The 12312-nt window shown below is 40.1% G+C and overlaps 2 protein-coding genes across 3 annotated transcripts in view; one reads left to right on the top strand and one right to left on the bottom strand.

Moving 5' to 3' along the window:
• The first annotated feature begins 1718 nt into the window (after window positions 1-1718).
• Window positions 1719-3605, top strand: prlh2 (prolactin releasing hormone 2). Its single transcript, XM_080866007.1, has 3 exons — window positions 1719-1858; window positions 2261-2444; window positions 3342-3605. The coding sequence occupies exons 1-3, from the start codon at window positions 1760-1762 to the stop codon at window positions 3542-3544; spliced, it is 486 nt and encodes a 161-aa protein (XP_080722133.1). The 5' UTR covers window positions 1719-1759; the 3' UTR covers window positions 3545-3605.
• Window positions 3606-3754: 149 nt separating this feature from the next.
• myripb (myosin VIIA and Rab interacting protein b) overlaps window positions 3755-12312 on the bottom strand; it is a 128360-nt gene continuing 119802 nt past the window's right edge. Inside the window, exons 13-18 of one of the 2 annotated variants that reach the window (XM_080866005.1) lie at window positions 12244-12306; window positions 9382-9570; window positions 9131-9292; window positions 8883-8978; window positions 8605-8665; window positions 3755-6566 (exon numbers count right to left, since the gene is read on the bottom strand). In XM_080866005.1, coding sequence (XP_080722131.1) covers window positions 6523-6566; window positions 8605-8665; window positions 8883-8978; window positions 9131-9292; window positions 9382-9570; window positions 12244-12306 — 615 coding nt within the window. In that variant the 3' untranslated portion in view covers window positions 3755-6522. The remainder of the gene's footprint in view (window positions 6567-8604; window positions 8666-8882; window positions 8979-9130; window positions 9293-9381; window positions 9571-12243; window positions 12307-12312) is intronic. The other variant, XM_080866006.1, reaches the window with a different exon arrangement.

The raw sequence follows: 12312 nt of genomic DNA, 5'->3' as shown, positions 1-12312 counted from the left end.
CAAATACCTCCTGTTGTCTCATCCTCACACGCTTTAGATCATGGATAGTGTGTCAGCAATGTAGGAAAGAAGAGAAATGCTTTTGATCAGGGAGATCGAACCCAACATGGTATGCCACATTCAACCCTCTTTGATCTCAAGTGGGACAAACTCCCGTTTTTGCCAGTGTAAAGATGTTTAACTACATTAAAGAAAACTTACTTAAGTGTAGCATGAATCACAACAGGGAGGACTTTATCAGTAGGGTTAGGAGCCTGTGCCAACCTGCTTTAAATTACTAACCCTATTGATCCCCATGTATTCTTGACCCAGGTGGGACTTGAACCCACAATCCCCAGCTCCGGAGTCTGGTGCCTTGTCCATTAGGCCACTAGGCCACTGGCTCCACTTGGTTGCCATTTATAAATAATTAACATATCTTGATCTTTCAGCTATATTATTCATAGCATGTCATGGAGAAGGAAGCCCTGCTGGTTACCTGGTGCTGTGACTTGATCAATACTTCTATAACACAAAGAAAGCTAATCAGCAATTATTCGGGGACCTATGACCCCACAGTCACGAGAGAAAAGTTTAAATGTCGTGTGTTTTTGCTTTCAGGCAGGAAAATGTGCAGCTGGAATTATCTGGGCAGGAGAAAACAATGCTAACACCCATCACAGCAGTGAGATAAAACATTGCACACAAGGAACTGAGAACATTTTTCTGTGCCCTTTTTAAATGTATTCGTCTGCAAAATGCATCCAAGGGTGACACCAGCAAATAAGGGTTCCCTGTCATAAATCTAATTTGCTTCATTATTTATGGATTTTTCCACGTTGTGTTGCAATTGCACATCCTCAGGTTGTTATCTTCTCATTACTGCAGCCACACTCTGCAACATACAATCTGATCTCAGCCATGACGCAATTATGGCTGCTCTAATCGGTAGGAGGGGCACAAAAGTGCTGCCGCAGGGTGGAGTTGTGTACATGAACATAAACACGTGCTATCAGTGATAGTCTGTGTAGTTTTAGATGGAGTTGAATAATTATTTGATGTGCATTTGAATGGATGCATACTGTAACATAACTGACAAAAATTACAGATGTATTTTTTTGGTTTGAATAAAGTACACCTGCTTGTTAGGCACACCTTCAAAGCAGTTTGTGTTACAGTTTCTTGACTTGCACAGATGCTGGTTTGGGCCCCAAGGCAGCTTTACACCTCAATACATTTGAAAATCTCTCCTCACCATGCATAGCATCTCACTTGTGATTCACTGTCACCTTTCAGTACCTACCAGTGGCAAATATAGCATATTTCCACTTACTTCTTCCTCATGTGTAGCACTGTGAGTGTATGTGACTTTTCAGCGCCCGTCATGAATCACTGAAGTTCCAAAAGCTTGTGAGAAGACATCTTAACCAAGAAGCATTTTGCAGAAGCCGATGGTGTGCTACCCAGTCCCTATCAAGCTGATTGATGAAAGGCTAATCATAAAACGCCCACCAAAGCTCCGGTTCATTGTCTCACAGACCTACTTGGGCTGGTGGGTCTCCCCATGTTCATGAATTTAAAGGTGTCTGCATGTCATTGACTTGCTGATGGACTGCTCTGCTGCGTGACAGACGTCAGGGAAACTCTGAAAGCAAACCTCCATTCTCAAAAGGATGAGTGGGGGTTTAAAGAGTGGGAGGAGCAGAGGAAGGGTGATGCATCCAGTAGTCTGGGATCACTGTGGCTGACTGACGTTCTTGATTCATCATCCAACAGCCTCATGGGCAGCATGGAGATATATATAAGCTGGGGCACACCTGCCAACAATAAAGACTCAAGACGTCCACCAACTGACCTCAGCCTGTTACCAAAGTTCAGGGTAAGTATTTACCATTTGGGGTTTGCATTTTGCATGTCTAACGCAAAATGCAAATATTTTTACTTTGCTTTTAATAACTACAGTTGTGCTAATTGCGGCTAATTATACTATTTCAACCTGCACATAATCCCAAAGGATCTCTGATTTATAACCATCACAAAGTTTCTATCATCATTAAGAATTATGAAATTCAAGTTTTCAGATTACAGTTTCAGTGATTAGTCCCGAGGTTTAAAAGACTTAATCCTACTTGAAACGGTCTTTCGTTAAGTTTTACTATTGGGCGCAAAAAAGGCACAACAGTTTTATCAAGCTCTGTCTTTTCTTGGTTTTGCGAATAGCTCCTGTTTTCAGTGTCTTCTCAAAAGTGATAAGTTACTTATAACTGCGTCCTGTCTTTAGTGCCTTGAGCGACACCGCAGCATGCTGCCCGTGAGAGCGGCTGATGTCCGGCACTGCGTCCTGACGAGCCGCTGGCTGCCCGCAGCTCTGGCGCTTCTCCTCCTTCTCTCCTCCAGCTTCAGCCGCGCTCACAGCACCACAGTGGAGCACGACTTCCACATTGTTCATAATGTAGACAACAGAAGTAAGACCCGTTTTCTTTAAATCATTCCGATTTGACTTTCCCGATAAGGATCAGATGGGATTTACGCGCTCAAAAAGAAAAAAAGAAGAAGAAAAAAAAGAAAGCTAAATAGGCTATTACACTTTATTAAATCAACCACAATTTAATAAAGTGTGTGTCTGAGTATATGGAATTCAATAGATCTAATGTAATTATTTCTTAATAATCCTATTATATCCATTGAAATCTTTATTTCCAGTTATTAAGTTTAAAGATATGCTGTCTGTCAGTGTAACCAGGAGACTTTCTGTTATTAGACTTTAAACTGATTTGGTTAATTACACACTGTTTAATTCAGAGTGAGGAAATGCTAACCGGGTTTCACCTTCCACCAGCCATCAAATGTAAATTCAGTATGTGGTTGTGTCATTATTGGAGTACTAATACTGGCTCCCCACGCTGGATATTTTGTTACTGAATTAAATGTTTTGATAGAAACGCATTTGTTAATTTATTAATACTGTTGATCGGCCTTCTGTGTTGTTGCACACTAAACGTTCTGAACAGATGTGAGCATTCATGCGTTTCAGGAGTTGTTTAAAGACTGAAAACATATTTGGCAGTTAATTTGAAAGGCTTTCAGACTTTACATGGTAATATATCAGAATACCATTGTTTTAGGTCTGAAGGATAGCCACTAAAAGACAATTTTTTTAAAAAAGGGAGGGGGGAAAAGGCAAAATCATGCCGTTTTGTGGCTGTAATAGTAGTATTTGTCCTCACAGTCCGTCCACTAACAGAATATTTAACCACCACTTTCCTAAATATTTATTCTGTTTTCAAACATAGCTGTTAACATCTTGTATGGATCCCTTGCTTTATGTGGCACTGATAAACTTGTCTCTGCTTGGTTTCCAGGTCCAGAGATAGATCCATTCTGGTATGTGGGGCGTGGGGTGAGACCCATTGGGCGCTTTGGGAAGAGGCACAGCAGTCTGGAGGCTCTGGGCAGCGATGGGATGCCCGTCGTCAGGACGTTGGAGCTGCTGCTCAGCAGCCTGAGAAACAAGGAGAACCTTGGAAAAGTGCTCGACGGGGAGGACGGTGATTGGCTACCGTGATGTGCTCTCCTCCCCACATCCAAAAACTCCGTTTTATTTTTCGTTTGTCATTTTTTAAAAATCGACACTATATACACGTCTTCATAATTATATTTCTCTTGTGTCTGTTATGAGCCTCACCCATGTCTGTACATAAAAATGCACTCTACATTGATTAATAAATCAGGATGTCATGATTATATCTGTTGACAACCTTGCTTGTAACTTTCGTGAGTGTGAAGGCAAACATTTTCTTTGAAAAAACAAGCAAACAAAACACAATTTTAAGTTTGCGAATTTTATTTATTTCATAATACATTTTTTTCTCAGAGTACTGTGGCACATAGAGAATCTGCATTTTTTTTCTTTTTTTGCTTGTTAATAATTTCCCCAACATATCGTATGGATTGCAACAAACAATTGCACATAAAAGTGAATGGCCCGCCTGTGGAGCTGTGCACAGTGAACCTCTTCATAGTCGTTCACACTGGATTTAAACAGGAACAAAAGCAACATTTGTTTTTAGCTCTGGGAGAATCTCATCACTTCTCAGTATCCGCGACACTGTTCCAACAACCAACGAGACGTCCTGTGCAAATCCAGCCTCACAAGTCATGACAATTATACACAGTCTCTTGCACAACACTGAACGATTTGTCAACTATGATTGGGCAATAAACACATTATCATATCATATCCATGTTTTTCACACATATAGTATATTAACAAATTCTGCAATGAGATATTGTTACTTTTTTTATTATTTTTTTCACATTAGAAAAATACAGGACACTGATGATTGGACCCTTGTGGCTGTGCTTCTTAGAGAGACATTTTTCATCAGTTTGATAAAGCCAGAAACATGCTCTTTTTTACATCAACACCTCTGGAGAACAAGATTGACAAAAAATACAAGATCAATGTGCAAACCCAAGATGCGAAAGGCTGGGGATGAAAAGGTCACTAATAGAAGGGGCAGAGCATTCATACAGAAGATCATCACACCTTTCAAACACTATCAGAGAATCCAAACATGCTCTTATTAAGCTGGAGCCAAAGCAAGAACTCTGATAACTGTATGCATGGCTAACTTAAAATCTCCCAAAACTGAAAGGCAGTATTCTCGTGTTTAAGGAGTACAAGTGTGCCTCTCATCACCTGTGTTTTCAAAGCATTTACCATCGTCATTACTGGCAGAACATCGAATGGTAAATGCAAGCTTACACTGAAAGCAATTTGAGTCATCACACATAAGAGAGTCTGGTAGGACTGACTGAGGTGGGTTCCTTTGAGGAGAGAATAAAGCCTTTAATTTGCAATAGTACTTATTTCAGTGGTATTGCATAAAAACGTTCAGTACAAAAATAAATTGCTCGTAACAAAATCATGGTTTCATGGCATTTGTTATATAGCCCGTCAGACTTTCTTATGTAAAAATCTTTACAAGAATCTTTGAATGCAACACAAAAGATCAGACGTGACCCCGGTAAAGGGAAAACATGAAAATACTCTTTTCTTTCTCCTTAAATAAAAGGCCACAACGTTTAAAAGTAAACAAAGAAAGTGACAGGGAGGAGGAAGAATGGCTTTGCGTTGGAGAAACTACATATGTCACGGAGGAGGATTTTCAGACCCAACTTGAATGTCAGATGGATGCCATCTTCATCTGCTTTATCCAAGGCCGGGTCGCGGGGGCAGCAGCCTAAGCAGAGAGGCCCAGACCTCCCTCGCCCCAGCCACCTCCACCAGCTTATCCAGGTGTTCCCCCGGATAAGCTGGATGGATGCTCCATGCAAACTATTTTTTTAATTTTGATCTATTTAAATGTTGTAACCCACAATTTCCAATATGTGAATGTATCTACAAATCAGCTTTTTCTTTCCTAAATAAATTTACACACTCCTCACCAGTGAAATGTCAGCATGGCAAATGGATGCTTAGCTTAGCTGAGAGACTAAAAAAGGAGGAAGCGGTGAGCTTGGTTCTGTCCAGCTCCCTTCGGTTTCGGATTATCATTAGCTGCCCATTTCTCAATTTGACCTCTCCTTTTTTCTTGATACAAGTTTGACAGTTTGCCTTGACAGTGGCTGGACTAAGTTACTTAGGTCACAGCAAGAAATTAAATGATTATATTTCCAACATGTTGACCTGGTCTTTTAACTAGCTTAATTTCTTCTCAGCTACAGTTTCTCAATGTGCTATTCCTTTATAGTCATCAAGCACATGGTGCAACGGACAAAACCTCCCCCAAACAAAACCAAAACACTGGTGACGTGATACTTTGAACATCTAAACAGCTCTTTTTTCCAACTCTTTTCTGGTCTGCTTGTGATTTGTATAAATCAGTAAAATATTGAAGGTTACAATCATCCCCATTTGGTGATTACCATCTGATAGCTATATGCGGGTGGATATTGACAATCATCAAAAAAACAAAACAGTTTGAATAAATCCCCCGTAACATTTCTTGGTTCATGGTGACAAAGACGATGCAGTATAAAACATGGCTCAGCCTCTTTTCAGGACACTGAATCACACAAATTTTCTTATGATTTTCCACAGCTTCACTGCACATTAATTCACAACACTCTTGCAAACAGATAGAAAACTGAGTTTTTCTTTATCTGTACATATATATTCTTTTAAGTCGGTTTATGAGGAGTGTTTGCAGATCTTAAGGCAGAGAAACCGACTGTTAAATAACATATTTCTGTGTGTGTGTGTGTGAGTCTATGTGTGTGCAGTAAGGAGGAAAAACAGCATGAAATAGATCTTGTTAAAAGAGAAAGATCCAGCGATGTCTTCTTTGATCTCTTTAACTGATGGGTACTGAGCTTGTGTGAGGAATGAGTGCTGAGTTGGGTTACACAGGGCAGGTGGTGGCCCCTGCTTGGCCTGGAGCTAGAGGCAGATGCTGGGTCAAGGCACTGGATGTGAAGAGCCCCTGTCCCTGGGGCTTGAAAATAGCCCTGAGGGACTCATTGTACTGTTGACTGTCACTATGGCCGAAATACTTTAACCTGCTGCTCTGGCTCCAACTTCTCTGAAATGAGAATAAATGCCACATTTTTATTTTAAGAAAAGCACGTGTGTCTTGATTCATGCTCAATCATCCAGGTAAGGAAATCCCCAAAAAGTTGATTCTGTTCATCTGGATATATCGTTTTCCCGATGGTGCTACATCCAGATGAACAGAATCAACTTTTTGGGAAAAATCACATATATGTGTATTTATGTCCTTTGTCCTGTCTCCATCCTTCACCCCCAACCTATCATGACAGACGGCCATGATAGGTTGAGGTAGCCTGAGCCTAGATCTGAAAAAGTGAGATAGTGAGTACAAGCAGAGGAAATGGGCATCCTCCTTAGGGTGTCTTGGTTCTCCTTTAGGTAAGATTAGGTGCGGAGCGCAGTCATTGAGGCGGTACTCACTGTACAGCTGCTACACCTCCACATCAAAAGGAACCAACTGAGGTGGTTCAGGAATCTGACTAGGATGTCTCCTCGGCACTTTCTACATGAGGTGTTTTGGGCATGTCTTGGAGGCCCTGGGCAGGACATGCTGGAGAAATTACATCTAGCATCTGGTTTCGGAATGTCACAGTGTTTTCCCATGAAACTCTCAACTACTGTTGTTTTAAGCAATAAATCATGTTTCTGGAAACTACCAGATAAAATGAAGGTTTCATAAAACAACGTGTATACTCCTTTCACAGAGCTCTGCAAACTGGCTCTAACCTGAATAGGAGTGGGGTCTCCAGTACACATTAGAGTAATTAGACAATTCAGTGTCCTAAACTGGCAGATTTATGACATGGTAGTGGTAAAAGACAGATTTTGATAGTTCGTGATGGGGGTAGTACACACAGTTGCAAAGGCTTCATCACAACCTTGGTTTAAACAAGTCATTTATATTTATTCCATAATGTTGTATTGGATCAAAAAGTGCTTTTCCTCACGATCATTTCAAAGCAACAAGAAGGTTTGGTGGTGTATAGCTAAATGTCAGTATATTTTCACTACAAATGTGGAGCACGTTGTATGGACTGATAGAAGGAACACACTAAGGTGGAATTACTGAATCAATGTCTTGGTCACTGAGTTTGACCCATTGTCCTTTCTGCTGTCTCTCTTTGGAGCTTTGCTAAAAAGCCACCCTGAATCAAAGTCATTGTGTAGATGACGGTGAAGAAAAAAAGAGAGACAAAAAAGAAAATAAAGAAAGCTGCAGCAGAAAGAGGCTTTTCACGAATATGAAAAGGAACAGACTTACAGTTGGTTGATAAAACAGCCTTATCCCCCTGGACTGTGTGTGTGTTTCCATTTGGCTGCTTTACATCTAATGGAGCTTTTCAGTTACTTAGTCTCTTTTTAGCAAATGTATTCACTTTTACATCCATTCAATGGCCTCTCTCTTCTTTTAGGACAAAGCATAAAATGTGAGATGTTAACTAAGGCCGAATAAAAATGTCCCTCCCCTCTGTCTCAGTTCCCATCTCTAGGTGTCTCGGTTTCACACGCGTACATAAGCATACACGTTCACACTTTGTATATACAAGGCTGTACCCTGCATATGTCCGCAGTTTAGTTCAGTTTAGTTTCAGTTCAGCTGTAGTGCCTCTTCACCTCACTGTACAATACCTTGTGCAATACTTTTTGTAAATAGTCAACAGTGCAATAGACTCAATACTTGAAATGTGCAATTCACTTGTATTTTTATTTTTTATTCCTATTTATTCTATTTATCCCCTTTGTATATTTTATTTATATTTGTCTCTGTATTTATATATGTGTGTGTGTGCGTGTATGTATATATATATATATATATATATATATATATATATATATATATATATATATATATATATATATATATAACAATTCTGTAACTGTAACTTCGGTCGTTGCTGTGCTTTTTGGAAGTCGAATTTCCCAGAGGAACCCACCCGAGGGATTAATAAAGTTCTATCTTATCTTATCTTATCTTATCTTTTTAAAAAAAAAAAAATGCATAAACACATTTTTCTTTGTCTCAACATAATAGATTTCTCCTAAGTGAGCAAAATTGGCACGTTTGGTACCTTTTAGTGGAGGCGCTGGAAGCTTCCTCCTCTGATGGCGTGATGAGTCCAGGGTTTGAGGCTGTAATGAGAATATTACCATCGCTCATCTATTATAGTTCATTAAAATCAACAAACCAACCATATCTGACCATTTCTTTATTCCAATAACCATTCATTACTATATAAGCACAGACAAGTTCATCAGTTACACCAATACTCTTTAAAGACATTACATATGGCCTGAAAGTACAAAACAAATTGCAAAAGATTAAGCGTGCAGGAAGGCCAGTGAGTACCTTAGACTTTGGCTTGAGCTTGGAGAAGCGATTGCAGACAGTCACGTTCAGCCCAGCCGTTTTCAGAGCTGATATTCTTGCCTCAATGTTTGATATCTTAAAGCAAAAAGATGATTTTTTTCAAGAGAATTTAAGGAGGATGTCTCAGGTAATAGTTCTTCTTATCTTTGTTCAGGGTTTAGTAAGACTATAACATATGATTAGCAGTATAAAGATGTGTGCAAACAGTCATCGATCCTCTGAAGTACCTGCAGTTCAGACTGCTGGACTTGAGCAGCCGCGGTAGCCACTTGATCTTCCAGGAAGGCCAGCTCTTGGTCTGTTGTCCCACTGCTAATACTGCGGGCGCAGTGCTCTAGGTCTCCCAGTGCTCCCTCGAGGCCATACACTGCACCAGCAGCAAGATAAACCTGCACAGAAAAGAGCAAAACATTTAGTTCCCATAAGCACCACTGATTCAGGAGGCAAAACTACTGGGTGGAGGTGCTCTCTAGCTTACATTCTCCTCCATTTTGGTAAGCCTCTGGTCCAACCTGCGGGTCTCAGAGCTGCTGGATATGGGAGAAGCACTCATAGACTCAGAAGGGGTGTAGCTCTCGCCTCCCGCCTCACCAATCAGGTCCTCAGTAGCATTCAAAACCTTTAGCACCTCCGTGGTGATGCTGCAGAGCGAAGCCGCTGAGCACTTCTGCTCCAGTCAAAGAACAAATAGAATAAACAGACTGTTTGAATTCAAGTGAGATTAAAATGAATTCAAGTGAAATGTCCAGAAACACTGGAGTCAGAGAGAAAACCTTATTACTCACACTGTTAAAGAGACTTAATGTGTGAGAAAAGCAGAAAATGTCAAGCAAGTACATCTAATCTGTAAACATCACCTTAAGGGCAAGGGCTTAATGTAGTGTAATACACGTGAAATGATAATGAAAAATATATTTCATTTCGAGAGCAAGGGGATGTGACAAAAGGCAATTATGCAACTATTCAATTTTGGAACATTATGCAATCATTAGCGCTGTAAAAACATCCCCATTTCAAAAATGAATGTGAGCCAATAAAGATAATGCGGCATCATGTTTTAATCAGCTGCATTAGCCCCCTTTGGTTTTCACACTGTAAAGCCTTAAAAATAATAATACGTGAATAAAAAAGAACATTTTGCAGGTGACAAGTGCACATATATTTGTCACTCTGGTCGCCTAATTAATGTTTTGTGAGGACCCACATCTACACATGCTTGACCTGGATAAGCAGTCAGAGGGTGCAGAACAGGGATGTGAGAAATGGGGTAATGAGGTCTCAAGACAAAGCCAGAGAAGTGAGTCATCTTCAGTTGTTGTTGTTTTTTTTCTTAGGCTTTGAATTGGAAAATGATGGCACTGTGGACACATCATCTCTGGTCACTGAGCTTCAGGAAAGCAATTGCAGTTTGGATGTGAAGCTGAGGATTGGATCATTACTCAAAATAATCTAACATCTGCCAGTAGAGGAGATAAGATTGTCGATTGATGCCTCGGCTAATCAGGAAATGGAAATGACTTAAGTCAGCTGTGGAGATCTCTCATTTCAGCCAAACCCAAGCAGCCTGCCTCCAAATTCATGTCAAATAATGTGACAAATAATGATTCAAAAGTAAAGACGGTGAGTGAAGAAAGTTGCCGTTTCATCCTCTTGAGCTCATGTAAACACTGAGCAAGAATAAGAAATAGCAGTAAAGAGAGAAAGATGTTATTCCATAATGAATGAATAATTTGCTGAAGCTTTGATCAGTGGGATCGGAAGCACATCGATCCCTCTCGGGCACAGTGTGACAGTCCGAAAAGCCGGATTTTAGCCGGAGAAGGTAAGTGATGAAAAAGAGACGAGATGCTGGTTATCTTTTTTTCCTTTTTAAATCACTATCGATCGATCTTAAAAAAGAATGAGACGCAGAGATGGACACAGTGAGGTATCGATTTGGGTTGGTCAAAGGAGGAGTGGAGATGTGCTGATCCACTTCAAAGAAGTAGGCCATCACCCGTCTGATCAAACAGTCATCACAGACACTGATATCTCACTCCTATCAATGAGGAAAGTTGATCCTAGTACATAAAAAACAAAGAAACTAGTTTGATGCCTTTTGAATATAGGAATATGTCACACACAGGGAAGATAAATAAATAAGGAAGTCAGATTGGCGTACAGGAATAAAAAGTTGTTGTTCAACTTTTTTTCCTGTATCGTTCCCTCTGTGCATACACACGGCCCAATTACCTTCTCCACCCTGAGGGCTAATCTCTAAAGCCTCAAAGCCTCAAATGACACCACCTGTGTCCACAGCAGTGGTTCTAGTGGGGATGAGCTCATAAGGGCATGAAAAGTAATGAACACAGGTGGTTGATATTTTGTGAATCTGGGATTATTTATTCAATATTCTTTGCTTTATGTCTATTTCTGTACACCATCCAGACCCTTACCTGCTGAAGATCACGTACGCTGAAAATGCTGTGAATTAGTACGACGGCAGTGAGCTACTCGGTTTTCATTCGGATTCATTTAATAAAGGCAAAACACTAGATATCGCTTCAAAAAGGCGCAAATATCACGGCTATGGTCACACGTTTTCCTCTATTCACATCGCACTGAGGCGTCCTGGCGGATTTGTAAAGGGAGCTGTGAAAGCCATCAGAAATAGATCACACCAGTACATGTGTCATACAAGCTGGAAGAGGCAAGCATTACTCATAGAAGCCCTTAGAATGAGTCTGCTTAATGATCAGCATCGACCCTCATGCCTCAGATGTATTGTCCAAGTGTGTATGTGTGTCCCATCTATCTGACTTTGTGTAGTTATTGATTTCTCAGTGCTGAGTTGATTATAAATGCAAAAAAAAAAAAAAGCAACTTTAAATATGAGCTGGAACAATACTTTTGACATAACAGATTGTAGTTTTGACATCTAGTTATTTAAAGTTTATTTTACCTGCCCAATATATGTCAAAAGTCATACATTAAACAATAAAGATTTCTGATAATACGCATACTTTTGTAGTGCACAAGAAATCAAAGTAATTTACAGTCTTAAACAGAAAAGTGAAGAAACGAATAACCTTCAGAAAGCCTGGAAACCTACTGCTCAACACACAGTCTCGCCCCTTGGAAGCAAAATGAAGGGATATGAGGGGTTTGCACAGCACTGTATGGACTGATAAAGAGTCCAAAAATTTGACCATTTTAATCATATGTATGCAATCATAATGCAATTTACTACAGTGCATGTAAATAAGATATTAAGGTCATAAATGAAATGGGATGGCTGCAGGTTTGTGTATCCTTGTGCATGACTTCCAACTACATCCTCTTTCTAGCCCTTATATCTCACCTGCTGTAAGACAGAGGAGAGCAACTGAAGCCTCTGAAGTTGCTCCAAGTCATTCTGTCCCACCTGACA

Source organism: Rhamphochromis sp. 'chilingali', assembly GCF_963969265.1.
Source record: "Rhamphochromis sp. 'chilingali' genome assembly, chromosome: 18".
NCBI classification, from domain to species: domain Eukaryota; kingdom Metazoa; phylum Chordata; class Actinopteri; order Cichliformes; family Cichlidae; genus Rhamphochromis; species Rhamphochromis sp. 'chilingali'.
Note: the sequence above shows the minus strand (reverse complement) of the source record. Positions and strands in the feature narration are given on the sequence as shown.